General features: G+C 57.3%; 1 protein-coding gene across 1 annotated transcript; it reads right to left on the minus strand.

Moving 5' to 3' along the window:
* Positions 1 to 3745: 3745 nt before the first annotated feature.
* DISP2 (dispatched RND transporter family member 2) lies at positions 3746 to 15186 on the minus strand. Its single transcript, XM_059915582.1, has 8 exons — positions 15074 to 15186; positions 9961 to 10290; positions 9642 to 9671; positions 9369 to 9492; positions 8976 to 9091; positions 8735 to 8862; positions 8268 to 8365; positions 3746 to 7012 (listed from the first exon to the last, which is right to left on the minus strand). The coding sequence occupies exons 1-8, from the start codon at positions 15184 to 15186 to the stop codon at positions 3746 to 3748; spliced, it is 4206 nt and encodes a 1401-aa protein (XP_059771565.1).
* Positions 15187 to 17082: the final 1896 nt, after the last annotated feature.

Raw genomic sequence — 17082 nt, forward strand, 5'->3', positions numbered from 1 at the left:
TTGTCATTGCCCACGTGTATTATCAAAGGCCGAGATAAGGCCACCACGGAAGAAAAGATCAGAAACTCCCCAATATGTCCTCTTTCCTGGTACCCCTCACCCGCCTCCCTGTCTTGTCATGCACTGGGAGAAGGAGTTAGTTGGAGGGGGCTGAGGGCATTTGCCTTATAAATCTCCTGTGAGATGTCTCTTTCAGAACCAGGCTCAAGCTGAGATATTGCCTAAATATCATGGTATGGGATGTGCCCGTAAAATCTAAGATTCTGCCGGTCAAATCAATCTTTAACATTGTCACCAAAGTGCCACAGCCATGGAAGGATGGGTTTCCCCATAGTGACAAACTATTCCAAGTTACATTTTTAAAACATACGGTACACATACTCATGCTCTGGGTGTGAGTTCAAGGATCTGTGGCACAAATAGGAGAAATGACCTCAAGTCCCAAATGAGTGTTAATGCAGTGTCTCAGTGTTAAGAAACCATTTCTTGAATTTTCCAGAGCCATCGTGAATGCTTTGACTGGTTTCCCCTTGCCTCACAGCATGCCTAAGCCTCTCCCCACATGTGTCCAGGGCCATACACTCACTGTAACCACCCATAATGATAATAATAGATCTGCTGAAACTCAAAGGAAATAGAAAGCGCTTCAAATCCCGCTTTCCAAAGTTGGGGCTAGAGAGGCGGGCGGGATTACCCACTGCTGTGGGAAGCCTGCTCTTCGTTCGGGCCACTCTGGGTGTGAGGTGCTGTTTTGGATTACCACTGGGTTCTTCCAGTCCTTTGGGCCCGCTGGTGTAAAGAACAAATCCAGTGGGTACCTTGGCTGCTCTGACTCATCTGCCTTCCTGAAGGGTTGTGTGGCCACAGCCTGCCAGAAGGGGGACCCAGAAGTCCCTGCGGAGGGCCCTCAGTTGTGCCCAGATCCCTGATGCCCACCCCAGCCACCACTTCATGTTCTCTTGAACATTTCACTGGTTGTGTTCGGGCCAAGTTTCTGAAGCTCCAGTCCCAGACATCAACGTATCCCCCTGCAAGGCACGAAAGAGGGTGTGGAGGAGCTGGTCCTTTTCGTCCAGGGCCCTGCTGCCTTCCTACAACACAGGGCAGAAGAGCCGCGGTGAGTCACTGAGAGACCACTAAGATGCTGGACTCGCTTTTGAGTCAAGGCCAGACTTCTGCTCGTGCTCAGTAAGAAGGGCTCACCTCGTCCTCCCTCTGGCTGATGGTCCCACATGAGACCAGAGCTCTCTCAGCCTGGCTGTGTGATAACAGGATATAGTCCATGGTGCAGAGAAGCCAGGCCAGAGAGGCTGAATTCTACTCGGACATGAAGAGAGAGAGGTCCCAGCGGACCTCCAGGGAGATGGTCCAAGTTAATCCTAGTCACTGTCTCTCCTTCCTGGTGTCAGGAGTCAAATGGGTATCATTATCTTGCAAAGGAGCCAATATAACCGGTCATTTCTGCCCACGGTCTTCTGTCTCTTCCACAAAGCCCATATTTTCATTGGGGTTCCGGCCTCACTTCTTATGGGTTACTTGGAGTGGGAGGTAGGGCTCAACAAAATAGGAAAAAAACCCCAAAACACCCCCTGATTTGCCTCCAGCTCTGCCACACACTGTCTCTTTGGCCCTAGAAAAGTCCTTCCCCTCTGTGATACTCACCCATAAAATGACCTGCATCAGTGGTTTCGCACCACATTCTTCAGAGCCACCAGGAGCTTGAGGGGATCCCCAGGGTCCCCTGAGAGGCACAGTAGAAAGGGAGGCTGACCTGGCTCTGTACTCCCCCACCCACAGCGCCCACCAGAGTGGCTGCTTTTTATCTGCTTTTATACTGTTTCCACACAAGGATTCTTTGAAGAAAGGATCCTGAGGCTCCAAAGTTTGAAAACTGCTGGAATAAATGATTGTTAAGGTCCCTTCCAGTTTGAGATACTTGGACTTCTAAAGCCCAGCTCAAGTCATTCCTCCTCCAGGAAGCCTTCCTGGTTACCATTCCTGGGTACTTGAGCTCCAGCAATAGTCATGGTGACAGGCCTATGGCCCTCAGCATGTGCTGCATGCTACCATCAGTGACCCATCGCTGCCTGCATGTGTGTGTGAGCTGTTTCCCCAGCTAGAGAGTGAGCTCCTTAGGGCAGATGTCTGATTTTCCCTCCTTGCCTCTGTCCCCGTGTAGTGCCATAGGCAGAGTTGGTGTTCAGTAAACTTGCTGAAGCTCCAGGTGTCGTGAGCTCTCATGTGGGATAAAACCTTCCAGAGAGACCCTTTGCTTTGGGGAGGGGGCAGTCAGCCTTTGGTCTGCTGAGTGCCCCTAGAGAGACCTGTCCTTAGGAAGCTGGGACCTTGACCTGCGAAACAGCTTCAGACTTACACACTCCTAAAGAGAGCAGCCCTGAGTTCCTGCCTTAATTGAACTCTTCTCAGCCTCTACTGCCCTCAATGCCTCTCCTGGCAGGGACTCTCCACACATTGTGGCCATTGAAGAGGCCTCCTCCTCTTGACCCTGAACCTGGGAATCAGAACAGCCAGGACACCTTATGGATGGTAGGCTTCTCAGCTGGAGCTGGAGGGAAGCACGGGGGAGATGGGGAGGAACTCCAGGCTTGCTCAGAATGTAGCTCTTTCTGGAGATGGAGGCCTAAAGTGGGGAAGGAGGGGAGTTTACTGAGAGGCACCTGCGAAGGCAGGTTGTTAGAGGGTGTCAGAGGCCAAAGATCAAGACAGCCACAGGCCAATGTCCCTGGGGCAGGTAGACAGGAGGAGAGTGGCAGTTGTGGTGGAATGAGTCAGGAAGCCTGTTCTGCCATTTACTAGCTATGCGACTTTGTGTAAATCACTTAACCTTACCTAGTCTCAATGTCTTTACCTGTAAACCGGTGGCAAAAGGACCTGACCAACTGTAGGCTACCCCATACAGAACTGGTGAGATTCCCAGGACACGACGGGTGTGGAAGTGTTCTGCAAACTAAAAGATGCAGGACGTAAAGGACTCTTATTGTTGTTAACAGGGGAGAGGACCCTTCCATGTCAATGCAGCTTCCCATGAGGGACCATCAGCAATTTAGGAATGCTCTGAGGCTGACCATTCCTCCTCCTCCTGCTTCACTTCCAGCAGCCATCTCTGCCTGGCCTTGACAAACTCCTGGTCAGACTGAGGAGTGTGAGGGGCACAGGTAGTTAAGGACGGAGGGCCCAGCCCAATTCTGGCCCAGAGAGGATCCCCAAAGAGAAGGAAGTGTCCTGATAAAAAGCCCCTGAAAGGTGTGAGGTCCAGGAGGCTGCTGAGGTTTCCCAGGGCTCTTTTGGTTGGTGAGGTGCCCTGGCAGGGTCCCAAGGACTGGATCCCTTAGTCCCACTGAACTTCTTGTCACTTGGCATGGGGGCCAGGTCAGCCTCCCCTGATACATGGAGCTACACCTGTGGCCTTCCCCCTTCCAGAGGGTGGGTCCTGGTTGGCACTGTGGGGCAGATGCGCCCTTAGCAGGTCACAAGGAGAGCTTGGCGTTTCGCTCCAAAGACCACCCCCCGCGCGCCCCCCCCCCACTGAATCCTCTAGATGTGGGGAGGAAGCAGCAGCCCCTACCAAGGCTGGATCATCTGGCAGGGTTTAAAATCCGCAGCTGGAGAGTGAGACCCCTCCACACTGATGTGAGGAAACACCAACAGGCTCTAGCCTGCTGCTGCCCCTGCCTTGTCACCCCCGACAGGCTCTGGGCCCCAGTCCGGCCTCTCGGGGCCCCCCTCAGCTGCTGTAGCCTGAAGTGTGGGTGCTGGGCCTGCGCACCCAAACGTCTGGCAGATCTGGCTGGCTGTTGGGCAGCATCACAGGGCTGCCATCCCCTGGCCCCCCACAGCCCTTCCAGGACGAGCTGCTCTGGTGGGAGGCGGGCAGCGATGGATCGTACACGGTCTCCCTCAGCGCCAGCCACAGCGTGTCACGCTTCCCATTCAGCTGGCCCCGCTCAGGTACTGTTTGCTCAGTTTCATCCAGGTCCTCTGGAGAGGCACCCATGGAATCTGGCACACGGGCACTGGGCTCAGAGGTGCTTAGGCAGGTCTCGTCAGAGACACTGAGCCCCTCCAGGGTGCTGGCTGAGGAGCAGAGGCAATCAGGAGGCTCTGCGACCTGGGGCTTGGGCTTGGGAGAGCGGGCTGGGGCTTCCGGTGATGCCTGCACAGGCTCAGCCTTCTGTCCTTGGGAGTCCTGCCTGGCCCGGGTTTTGGGGCTGGGGCCAGCCTGCTTATAGGGGGAGGAGGTCTGCAGGGCTGGGCACTGGCTGAAGAGTGCCTGGTGGTCCAGGAACAGCTCCCTTGGGGAGGTAGGGGCTGGTGGGAGCCGGGAGCAGCAGGGGCCGTCATGCAGCTGTAGATCCTCGGAGAGCACTGAGGGCCGGTGGGACAGCTTGCTGGTGGCTGTACTAGTGTCAAAGCTGGGACTCCGGCGTCGTGCCAGGGGCTGTAACTCGTACTGCTCTGGGCAGGACCCAGGCGCCCCTCCCACTGGCCCTGGTCGTTGGCGGCCTGCCTTCTCCCCACCAGGCTCCCCAGTTCCGGCATCCCACGGCAGGTGGGCACAAGGCCAGAGGATTTGCCCACAGTTCTTCTCTGGTCCAAAGAAACAGCAGAGGGATTGGAAGAAGAAGCTGGCGAAGCCGCAGCTGACGCACTTCACCATCATGAGGACGATGCCCAGCTTGCGATAGAGCAGCACCGAGGCAGGCAACATGAGCACACCGGCTGCAAACAGAGCTGCAGCCCCCACTGCCGTGGCGCAGCTGGTCTGGCGCAGCGAGAAGGCCACGCGGCTCAGGCGGTCAGGGTGCGGGCACAGGTGATAGGAGATGCAGTAGTTGACGGTGAAGTCGACCGAGAGGCCCACAGAGGCAGAGAGAAAGAGGGCCTCAGCAGTGTTGAGCTGCCACTCGAGTAGAACCAGGAGCCCCACCGTGAGCAGCACGGTGCCTGCCACGGCTGCCACAGAGAACAGGCTAAGTGGAACGTTCCAGGTGCCCAGCAGCAGTGTGGCAAAGGCCAGCGCCAGGGCCAGGCCCAGCACCACAGCAGGCTCGGTGCTCAGGCTGTGCTGCAGGCTGTACAGCTCCAGGCGGCTGGTGAACCAACCCCGGCGCAGGCCGGGAGGTGCCCTGCCCAGCTCTGCTGCCAGCCAGTAGCTGACCTCAGTGTAGAAGTGGTGGGCCTGGCTGTAGTCTGGACTATACTGGAAGTTGGTCTGGAACTGCAGGACCAGGGCGGCCAGGCCGCCCTGGGTATTGAAGCGGGCTCCCAGGTCCCGGGTGCTCTCGGGGCCTTGCTCCAGAGCCATCATCTTGAGGCAGTGCAGGAAAAGCTGGGGGGCCCAGGGGAAGCCCGAGTGGCCACAGCAGAGGCCAGGCCCCAGGCGGGCGCAACCGGGGCTCTCCATCCAGCGCCGGAGGGCCTCCACGAAGCACAGTGTGGGCCAGCCCTCTGGCTGGGCCCCAAAGAAGCTCTGATTCCGAGCTCCCTGGCAGAGTGCCAGCAGCCAGCGCTGGGCCTCAGGACTGCTGGCCGAGAAGGCAGGGTCACTCACCAGAGAGCTGTTGCTGCGAGGGTCCAGGGGGTCGCCAGTGTCCACCGGCAGGATGCCCCACACCAAAACCACAGGCATGTGGCCGCCCTCGCCCTGAGGCAGCCGCTCGAACAGAAACTGCTGACGGTACTCGGCGTCGAAGCGTTCGAAGGGGTGGCTGGGCCGGAAGACCTGGCCGCGGGGCGGCGGCAGCGTGGGCAGCCGCAGGCGGGGGCTGACGCCGGCGATGTAGGCGCCCCCCGCCGCCAGCGCGGCGAACCAGCAGATCCAGATGTAGCGGAACTTGATGACGCCGCAGGGCAGGAGGCGCTGGAAGAGCAGGCGCGAGGTGCTGGCGGCCGCCCTCCGAAGCCCGCGGAGCCGCCGGTGCAGCGCCAGCGCCAGTCGCCGGGGCGCGCTGCCGCCCCACGGGCCGCGCGCCCGGGCCGCACAGCCGCGCGCTAGGTAGCGCTCGTGGAGCACCGCGGAGGAGGGCAGCCAGGCCAGCGTGAGCGCCAGGTGCGCCAGCACAGCCGTGCCCATGTAGAGCGCGAAGCAGCGGACGGCGGGGAGGCGGCTCAGGTAGCTGGCGTAGAAAGCCGCGCCCGTGGTGAGGCCCGAGACGAGCAGCAGGTAGCCGAAGTGGTGCATGGTGCGGCCCACGCGCTGCGCCAGCCCCCCGGAGGGCAGCTGGCTCTTGCTGAGGCGCCAGAGGTCAAAGAAGATGAGGGTGTGGTTGGCGCAGACGCTGCTCAGCAGGACAAGGGCCGCCAGATTGACGAAGGGGAAGTAGGCCATCCGGAAGGCCACTCGGTAAAGAAAAAAGGCGAGCAGCAGGGAGCCCAGCACCCCGAGTAGCACCATGAGTGTGAGGAAGAGGGAGCGCAGGTAGAGGGCGATGCTGAGGAAGATGGCGGCCAGGGCCAGCAAGGGGTACACCGTATCCTGGGCCAGGTAGTGCCTCAGCAGCTCCTGCTTGAGGCCCAGGTCCATGCCAGTGATGGACGTGTAGTTGTCGGAGAGCCCCCAGGGCACGGCTAGGCGGTCCAGGTAGATGCCCATCATGGAGGCACCCTTCGGGGTGGGCAGGAAGAGCAGGCTGTACTTGAGGGAGGGCACCTGGTAGTCAGCCGTCTGGGGACTCAGAAAGTCCCTGTCCAGCAGGAAGTGCAGGAGTTGGTAGACAGCACTGCTCCGGGAGCACTTGGTGGGAACCTGGGCACAGCGCGGGGGCTTGTCCTTCCCGGGTCCCAGACAAGAGGGCACCAGGGCACCACGGTGATAGTAGAGGGCACAGGCCCGCAGCAGGGCCAGCGTGCGGGCTGCGTCGGCTTGAGTAGTGTCCAGGCAGGAGGAGCGATTGGAGAGCACGGCCACATAGTTGCCCAGGGACCAACTGGGGCAGCACTCGTTGGCTGCTGTACGCTGGCACAGAGCCCCAAAGCTGGTATGGGAGCGGACCTATAGGACACACACAGCAGGAGAGAGCTCAGGGACAGTGCAGGGTCCCAGGTTTCCCCAGCGCTGTCCGAGGCCCTCTCACCTCCTTTCAGGCTGCAGGACAGAGGCAGAGAGGTATCTTGACTGCCCAGCAAAACCTGACTGGTCAGGCCCAGGTTCCAGCAGCTACATCTTGACTCCATCAAAGAGAAGCCTCAGGAATGCTGCCCCAGGCCTCAGCCTGAGAGGTCTTGCCCTAAAGGCCCCAGCAGGTCACACACGCCAACTCTGCACTGCCTGAGACAGGAGTAGGAGTGGAAGTGGCAGCTGCAGATGGAACGGGGCCAAGTGTCCAGGGAACTGGACAGGTAGGAAAAGTGGAGGCCAAAACATTCCAGGATCAGGGTCACTGCCAAACCCTAGCCCCCATCTCTGTCCACTGGTCTGCTTAAACCTTGTGAGGGACAGGGCTGTTTCTTTTTCAGACCTCATGCCTGTTTTTCTCTCCCACCCTGATGCTGACATTACAATAGCTGGTGTAGTTACAGAGAATGCCAGCCTGGGAATCAGAGGCCCTGTACTGCCGTCAGCTGGATGTATGGCGTTGGGCCTGAGATCATGGTGACAACGGTAACATTTATTGAGAGATCACTATTGTCAGTCATTATGCTATATTTTTTACAAATTCTACCTTGTTTCATTGTCACAACACCCCTATGAGGAAACTACCATTATTCCCATTTTATATATACAAAGACCGAGGCACTGAGAGGTTGAGAAATGTGTCTGAGGTCACACAGCCAAGGAGTATTAGAGCTGGCCTTGAATTCAGGCATCTGACTCCAGAGCACACGTTCTTTAAGCCTAGTGGTGTTCACACTGTTTTTAGTAGCGAAACTTTCTTCAGATGTTATGGAGCACATGGTTCTCCAGTTAGCATGACTGGATCTGCAGTGCTTGGGTTGATGGGGGCTGGGGGCCTTGGGCTGGGGCCTCCTCAACAGCTCTTGAGGCTCCTTTTCAGGACCTTTCGAAAATCCCCAGGCTCTTGCAGGGTCTGTCTTCCAGCACCTGTGTCTTGGCTCTTCTGGAAACAGCTGACTCTTCTCTCCCCGCCAACCCAGAACCTCTCAGCAGGGTTGCAGTAATTTTCTAAGCAGGGAATGCTCTCTCCTAGTCCAGGCCGGGAGTCCTGGCTCAGCTGTATTTCCTTATGCTCAGGTCCCTGGTGTCCCTGGTTCCCCTCCAGCCCCTGGCACCTCCCTAGCCAGCTCACCTGATCCTGTTCCATGCGACACATGGAATGGATGGCGTGCAGGTTCCACAGGCTGCCCGCTGAGGTGGACATGAACACCAGCTGTGCATAGCTCTTCTCTGCAACACACCACCCAGAGCTCACCCCTTTGGCCCCAGGTCCTGGGCCTACCAAAGGGAAGACGCTTACCCAGGGCCACATGAGGTTTAGATTCTCAGGAGCCTGAAACCTGTGCCTGGCTGCCTGATCCTGGGCCTGCATCCCTCCCCTGTGGCACACCCCCATCCAGCTTGCCCCTACCTGGCTGGAGCACCTGACACCTGCCTCATCCTCCCAGCTGTAACTCAACTTCCTTGGCTTGAATGTGACTGGCCAGGCTCCTTCCCCTTCTGTCTGCCCAAATTTGTTCTCCTGGGCCCTCCTGTTCTAGTAGGTGGGGAGGGGGGTAACCACCATTAAAGCCAGGAACTGGCCAGGCTGCAGCTTACCAGGGGGGCCACAGAAGAAGCTCTCCTGCCCTCTGGCCTCCAGGGGCTCCACCATCCTCCAAGGCCGGACCATGCCCTCCTGGGCACTGCTCCAGGGTGTGGGGCTCAGAGTGGTATGGGGGTTTGAGCTGAGGTAGAGAGAAAATCTGTGCCAGGCCCTCTGACCTGCCTTCGGCTGCTCTCTGGAGACCTCGTTCTTTCCCCGGTTCCCCCTAACGGTGGAAAGATGGGAACCCATTACCTGTTCAGCTCAAGGTCTGGAGAAAGGGAAAGCAGCTTCTTGGGGCCTGTGACGGACTGCAGCGCTCTCCAGACCACTAGCTTGCGCCCAATATCCGTGTCCCGAGGCTCAAAACCCTGCAGGGAGGAGGGCAGAGAAGATCAGGCCGGCAGGAGGGGGAGTTCTCCTTCTCCCTTCTCGGCTCTGCCCCTTTGGGTCCCTGGAGCAGGGAAGGCTGGCCGGCCTGCCTGCCTGGATTGTTGGACACGAGGATCACCTCTATACCATCTCCCAGCTCTCCCTGTAGAGCCCACTGCTGCCACCCCACTCCCAGCTGGGCCACTCCAATTTTCTGCCCCAGACTGAGCTGAGGTGGCCAGGCCTGGGGGCCCATCCCTCCCCTTGGTCCCTCACCAGTAAGGGCTTGGAGAAATCGGGTAGCTGGCCCCCCAGCAGTCCAGCCAGGGTGCAGAGGAGGATGACAGCCAGACACAGTAGCAGCACGGCCACTGGCCACTCAGCAATCAGCTGGGAATAGCTGGGAAAGAGGAAGAGATCCCACATGAATTAGCGTTGGGTGTGATGGCAGGGAGTGCGTGGGCTTAGAAGCCACCAACAAGGGATGGTGGGGCTAAACTGGGCACTGGCCTGGTCACCCCTAGGGCTCCAGAGAAGGCCCAGGCCTACCTCTTTGGCATCTGGAAGGCCCGTACCTGCCTGTGGAAGAGAAGAAAAGACACTTGCTTGCTAGAGTCCTCTTGTAGGGTGGGAGGTTGGGGTGGGGGTGGAGGATAGAGGAAGATGGCATCAACCCTTTTAGGCTTTCCCACTCCCAAGCTCCAACGCTTCCTTCCTCTTCCATCCAGGCTGCCTCCTCCATCAGACGCAGGGGACATCCTGGGCTGCCTCCTAGTGAAGGAGTCCAGAGCCCGGGGGCGGTCGACCCCACTTTTAAGCCCTGCCCCACCTTCCAGGGCAGCTGGCAGGCTGCTGGACCCCTCCTTACCTGACGCTGACCACGTGGTGCTGCACAGATGCTGGCTTCCAGGCCCCATCATGCTGTGAGGGGGCTGGGGAAGGGCTGAGGCTGGAGCCATGGGAGCACAGCGCTGCCCGGTCCCCAAGCCCTGGAAGGGAGCTGCCCCCCCGGTATTCCTGTGGTGCCCGGGGATAGGTAAAGTGGGCAGGGGCCAAGGGGCTGGATGGGCCCACAGGATGGAGGGTGGAAGTTGCTGGTGGGGGTCCCGAAGAACTGGAAGGGTCCTCAAGGGGGCAGCTGTGGAGGGCGCAGCTTCTCTCTGGGCTTGCCTCAGGGGCCACAGCCTTGCTCTGGGACCTGGGGAGAGAGGAGGCAGGGAAAAAGGGGGTGGGAGACAGCGGTGGTCCACACCGTGTAGCAGCCTTGCTCAGTGAGCTGAGATGGACGGGACTCAGGCTGTTCTAGTCCTAAGCCTGGGGAGAGGCAAGGAGGGTGGAGGCTCTGGGTCTACACCCCCAGCCTACTTCTTGGGGTCCACTGTCTCATTCACTCATCTGCCCATGCACCTCAAAACACATATGATCTTATCTACTCCTTTAAAAACCATACAGGGGAAGTACTTTCCTTCTTTTATAGATTTGAAAACTGAGGTTCAGTGAGCCCAGAAGAGCTGGGCCTTGAACCCAGTTCTGACTTGCAGCCCTGTGCTCTTTCTGCTGTAGTTGTCTCTTCATCCTCTTGTCAGACGTTTATTGAGCACCTGCTGCACTTTTGTTCCCACCTTAGAGCCTTTGAGCTTTCTTTGCCCTCTGCTCGGGATGTTCCTCCCCAGATAATTGCACGGCTCACACCATTACCTTCTTAGAGAAGCCCTCCCTGACTACCCTCTCTAAATAATCATCCACCAACTCCTATCCCCCTACCTACTCTATATTTCTTCCTAGCATTTTCCACAACTGGACATTGTATTATATATTGCCATGTTTACTGCCTGTCTCTCCTATGGAATGTGAGCTCCGGGAGAGCAGGGCCTGGTGCATTTGTTCATCTGTGTGTCCCCAGTGCCTTGAGCAGCACCTTGCACACCGAAGGTGCCCCAGGGATGTTTGCTGAGTGAAGGCTGAGTGCTGGACGGGCTGCTAATAGTGGTGCCAGGATGAATAAAGCCCGGTCCTTGTCCTCCAGGCACTCATGGTAGGTGGGCGATGTGCAGGGGCCACCGTGTTGAGTGCTGTGAGAGGGGAAGTCACACAGGGCTGAAGGCGCCCAGAGGAGGGCCCAACTTTGACGGGGTGGGGGGAGGTCAGGGAAAGCTTTGCAGAGGCAACCACTGCCTTTTCACCAACCCTGGGCCTTGGGACAGGAGGTTTGCTCTGCAACGGTGTGCACAGTTGGGAGAGGGAGTTGGGACCCCCAAGGAACTTGCCAGGGAGGAGTCAGCAATAGATTCCTCTTTCCAAATTACGCACGAGGGCAGCGCTCTGTGCATGGACCCAGCCCCACTCCTTGGGTGCAGGCAGAGGTGGAGTCCCACCCCAGGGGCAGGATTGCCAGGCCTGGGACAGGAGAAGATGGCCACAGAACAGAGTGCCTGAGGGCCATGGCGGGTTCCCAAGGGGTTCTGGGCCCTCCAGCGAGTCTCCTTTCTTCCAGCCGCCTGCTACAACTTGCATAGCTCCCATGGGAGAGCCAGGTCTATGCCGAGCAAACCCTGGCTTCCAGTCTTGCCGGCTGCACTGCTGAAGGGGCCGTGGGCCAGAGTCCTGGCTGTGGTGGCAAGTGGACATTGCCCACAGAGGCGGGGTTCTGCCCAGAGACCAAGTAGAGGAACTGGAAAGAATAGGCAAGCTCCTCCTCTTTCTCCCAGAAGGCTGGATGGCAGACAGTCGGGGAGTGGGGTATAATTCTCAGGCTTGGACTAAAATAGGGGAGCAGTGGAGGTGGGATCCTGGCTCCATCATCCTTTAACTCTGGGGTCTTGGGAAAGACACACAATTCTTGGAGCATTGGCATCCTTGTCTGCTGAGTGAGGGTACGATGATAACGCCTCCCTCTCAGGTTTAGTATGGGCATTAACTGAGGTAACACATGTGAGGTGCCTGGCGTGGAGCCTGGCATGTGGAAGACATTTACTTTCCTGCCTCTTCCCGCACTCAGTGCTGCAGGGAGTGTGTAGTTTAAGAAGTGTATTTATATTTACCATTTGACCTCTTTAGGCACCTCAGATAATATATCTCCATTTGAGAACTTCTCACACCTTGAGAATCTCACTACATATATAATTATAAGTACTTTTCTTTTTGTTATCCAGAAGCAGCATCAGAATTTGTTTCATGATTTAAACCACTGATTTTTTTTTTCTTACTAACTCAACACTTAGAAAAATAGGAATTTGACTAAACTTGTTCTCAAGCAAGACCTCAGATGACCCCATAAAGTCGATGACACAGCAACCAGTGTCCTTGCAGATAAAATAGCTTATGGGCCCATCACCATGGGCCAAAGGGAAGCTGGAAAAATGACCCGGGTTCATGTGTATAAGTGTGGACATATACTTCTTTAAGATTTTTATTCTGCAGGTCTTTTTTGAGCACCTGCCACATGCTGGGCACTGTGCTTGGTCTGGGTTGGATCCTAAAGGCATGAAGGTGACCCATTAGTCTTGGTCTCCCTCTTTAGAGCAGGGCCTGCTTTCCACAGTCAGGAGGGTGGGGCAGCCAGGGTGCCTATTTCAGCTGCGCATGGTCTTAGAGCACTCACTGAGCTTTGGGCTTATCCTAGGAGCCAGGCCCCCACTTGGAGTGTCAGTTTCTTTTTCATTAAGGGAAGCCAGCACTCCAGGGCGTGCTGGCAGAGAACAGGAACTCCAGTTGTCCTTAACCAGTCTACCAAATCTCATAAGCCACCCCCTTCCTTAGCAGGCTCCTGTTCAAGGGGGATTCCAGCATCCACCATTGGTTTGCTTCTACTGGGGTCTCCCTGGCCCCAGCCCCTTCCTCTCAATCCCTTCTATTCCTCTCCAGGGACCTAGGATCAGCTGCTCCCAAATCTCACCCTTCATGACTGTGCCCATCATTGTGAATGTGGCAGAATTTGAAACTTTCCACATTCCGACTGCTGTAGAACCGGGAGTTTGTCTTGACCCTCCCAAGGAGAAGAGCCAAACCGTTCTCAGAATAAAAGCTTTCTCCTGCCAGCCCCTGCTGCCCTCTAGAGACCTAGTGATAGTATGAGTTAAGCACCCCACGCCTTGCCTCCCCAGGGGGCTTTCATTCTCACCCTCTCAGTTCCATGGCTCTGACTGGGATGAGCAATTTCCTGGGCCACCTGCCTGGGCCCACTGGTCTGTAAGCTAAGTGACTGGGGCAGGCAGGTAGGTTAATGGAAAGTGATGACACAGGCCTCACTCATGGCCAAAGTCACAGCAGTCAGGGCCTGGCTAATAGTGCCCCAGACACCTCTCTTGGGAGCCCCGTGAGCAGAAAATGTACATGTGTATTAACCATGCCCCCAAGTCCACAGACACGTAGCCATATGGACATCCATGTGATGCTGCGGAGTGGCCAGGACAGATGAGGGAGCAATTCACGCCACTAGGAAAATTAAAAGGTAATTTTAAAAACACAAAGAATGAACTATTTCAAATTGCCCTGTTGTCAATGCATTAGTAAATGTGTGTGTGTGTGTGTGTGTGTGTGTGTGTGCGCGTGCTATCTTATTCACTCCCCAGAGTGCTACTTAGTTCAGCAGGAATGTATCTTTGTTTCTTGGATTGAAATGAATCCCTTTGCCTGATTTGTCCAGGGTCTCTGGGGAAGTGCAGAGAGGGGCCAGAGGTCTCAGGGAGTTGCTAGAAGAGAGCAAGTGATTCCTGTGCCCAAGTATGACCCCCACGTGCAGGGGAAGTGAGCAGACCAGACAGGGCTGATCCTTGGCAAAATATCCAAGGCAGCAAATGACTCTCCAGCCCCTTCTAGGGATGCTCCTGGCCCCTGCCCTGTCCTGTCACTGTCTCTGCCTTGTCCATACTTGGCTTTTTGGTCAAGCCACAGTCCCAGGCAGCCCCCTGGTCCCGGGAACACATTAATCCTGTGTACCATCCCGTTGAAGAAAGTTCTGTGGCTTTCAGACTGAAAGGTGGCTAAATCTACCCAGGCTGATGTGTCAACATAGAGGGAAGAAAACATTTCCCTCCACTTGTGGGGTCTCCTCTTCACTCAGGTACAGAATGCACATTTTAACTGGGGCAGTCTGGAGACAATGTGTCCACCTCTGCTTTTGCCCCCAAAGAACGCTTCCTATTTCAGTCCAGGCAGGAGAGAGAGGCGGTGTCATCTCAGGTGAGGGATTCTGGGGGCGGCAGACCAGGCAGGGCACAGAAATTGCGCCATATTGCTACCTGGCTGGGCTGTTCCCTCACACATATGGTGGAGGAAGGGAGAGGAGAGGCACCAAGATCTGGGCCCTCAGCGGGAAGATGTTCCTTCTGTCCCGCCAGCCTGGTGCTCCTTCAGGGACGGTACTGACCGCAGCCTGAGCCTCAGAGCCTGCCCACGCAGCGCCTCCAAAGAGTGCAGGTGGCTGCCACACGTGGGGACTCGAGCCTACACGTGCGCAGCTGGCCATGTGGGGCAGACTGGAGACAGGCGGTGATGGACAAAGACAGACCCTAGCTTGGAGGCCGAGTGTCTGCCCTCCCCCCAGGACACACCTTGGAGAGTCTCCCGTCTACAGTACACGCGCACCCTCGACCACATTGACTCGCTGGAACCCGGACTGAGGTTGCTGCAGGCTTGGGGCTTACAGAGAAGACGCGGGGGCAGGGCCTAGAGGGAGGGGCTCTGGAGGCCGGAGGGGCAGGGGATACTGGGGCCTTAGAGGAAAGGTAGGAACAGTGGGTGGGGCAGGTCCTGGGGGCGGTGAGGGCTAAGGGGGCTGACAGTAGGGGGTATCGGGAGAGAGAAAATTGACCCGGCAGAATGAGGGCGTGGCCAGGGGGCAGGGAGTCTGGAGGCCCCAGAAGGGGCTCTGGAAGGGGCTGGGGACTGAATGGGACGACATATGGCGGCTACTGGGGATACCTGGGGCGGGGATTCTGGGAAGGTCTGCGAGCTGGGTTTGCGGAGCAGTCCGCCCCTACCTGTCCGGGGAGCTGCCGTCTGGAGCCAAAGGCTCCCCCTCGGGGCGCTGCTGCCCTTCCGGACCCGGGCCGGGAGCCGGATCGTTGCTGCCGCTGCCGCTACCGCCGTCCATGCCCGTGGGCGGCGCCGCTGTCCGGGCGCTGGTGCTGAAGCGGCAGCGGCGGCGGCGGCGGCGGCGGCGGCGGCGGCGGCGGCGGCGGCGGGCTCCTGCGCACGCGTCGACGCCAAGCGGGTCGATAGCTAGGCGGGGCCGACGAGGAGCCCAGCCAATGGACGAGGCACCGGGGGGCGGGGACAGAGGCTTCCCGCCGCGCCGCTGCCGGAAGGCTCGCTGTCTTTAAGACCCCCGGGCGGGAGTTGTGGGCCCTTCTACTCAGGCCAGGTCTGAGATCTGATGTTAGGAGTCTGTGCAGTAGTTCGCACACCGGCCTTTCCTGGGGGGCATCCGTCTTCCCGTGAGGGACCAGGAAACGCGACCCCAGGCACCGTGTAAAGAGCCTCATAACTTGTAACGCAGACTCTTCCAGCCCCAAAGAGGGAGCAGCTCCAAGCCGGCACTTCACTGCTCCGGACGCTGAGGGGTTGAGAGGTTGGGCTACTTTTAGACTCACATTTCTCTCGGCTCCGCTCAGCGTCCCCTCTTTCCTTCCCAGTAAGGCTAAGCACCTGCTCAAGTTGGGTCTTCACGTTGGTCTGGACCTGGGTCTGCGCCCCTCAGTTGTGGAGCCTGGATTCTGTTATTCAAGTGCAGAGTATGGCCGGTGAGAGAGACAAGAGAGACACTCAGAGAAGCCCGAACTCTCTTACAACCACCCCACTTCAGCCTGGAAGGTACCCAATAGTCACTCATTCCAGGGCGCTTGCTGCTTCACCTGTCAGGGAATGGCTGTGAGACAGGGGCGGTGTGATGGGCGGTGGAGAGGCCTGGCTAGAGGGCTGTTACCACAGCTCTAGAACAGATATGGGCCCTGTGAGAAGCCTGGGAGTTGGGGAGCGGAGAGGATCCCAGAAGTGGAATTTGGATGGGCAGAAGGGGTTTTACAGTAAGCAGGCTCTCTGTGTGTGTGGTAGGTGCCTTGGCTGAAGCATGGGGCTGGGGAGAGAGTCAGAACCCAGGAGTGTTTGGACTATGGGTATCCCTAAACTGTGTGCAAACCGTGTGCGAGGCATAGACCAGTAGGCATGAGGGTGGGAGAGTCTAGAGTTGTAGAAGTGGTGGCCCTGCCCTGAGTAGCTTAGTTTGGTTAGAGAGATAAAAAGCCAGCCGATTAATTGATGCCAACTGGGTAGGGTGTGGTTGGGCCCATGTGATGGTCGATAGGAGCTGCAGAGGAGGGGGCAGTGTGCAAAGACAGAGAGGACCTCACTCATCCTAATGGGCTTTAGGGAAGCCTTCATGTTGATGGTGGAGCTTCAGATGGCTTGGAAGGAAGGCATTCCTGACCTGGGGGTGAGGTGGAGGTGGGGAAACTGTGCAAAGTTTAAGAGGCTGGAAATTTCTATGTGTTTTCAGGGGATAGTAAGAAATAACATCTGGAGAGTTAGGGATCCATTGAAGGCTTCTGATCTGTAGGGTGAGGCATGTAAGATGGAACCTTGGAAGGCCCACCAGGTCTGGGTATATATGATGGGATAGATGTGATGAGACCATACTTGAGACCCTATGATGGGGGGTGGGGCAGAAGTGAAAACAAAAGAAGGGGTGACCTTATTCAACCATATGCTATGGACACTACTGAGAATGCCTGACTGGGTGCCGATTTTCACAACTAGGGAACTCAGAGACCACTGGGCCCCCTGAGTGCCAGTTTGGATGTGAAGGAAGATAGGCTCTTTTAAGAGTAGAACATGGCCTCCAGGAGGCTGTTTATTACATACAGAAGATTCTGGTTCAGGCCCCATGCCAGGTCATGCTCTCCATTCTTATGTCCTGTTTCTTCTGCTTCCTCAGTGATGTGGACCAGGGGGTTGCCCACAGGGCCCTGGGGGGTGGCCCCCCATAGGACAG

Source organism: Balaenoptera ricei, chromosome 2, assembly GCF_028023285.1.
Source record: "Balaenoptera ricei isolate mBalRic1 chromosome 2, mBalRic1.hap2, whole genome shotgun sequence".
NCBI lineage: Eukaryota > Metazoa > Chordata > Mammalia > Artiodactyla > Balaenopteridae > Balaenoptera > Balaenoptera ricei.

What these genes read in the sequence shown, in the direction of transcription:
- DISP2 (XM_059915582.1), bottom strand. Translation starts at nt 15,186, where the DNA reads ATGGACGGCGGTAGCGGCAGCGGCAGCAACGATCCGGCTCCCGGCCCG. An exon ending in ATTTCTCCAAGCCCTTACTG is followed by an intron (nt 9,092 to 9,368) that starts GTGAGGGACCAA and finishes TCCTCCCTGCAG; the next exon opens with GGTTTTGAGCCTCGGGACAC. An exon ending in CTTCTTCTGTGGCCCCCCTG is followed by an intron (nt 8,366 to 8,734) that starts GTAAGCTGCAGC and finishes GGTGTGTTGCAG; the next exon opens with AGAAGAGCTATGCACAGCTG.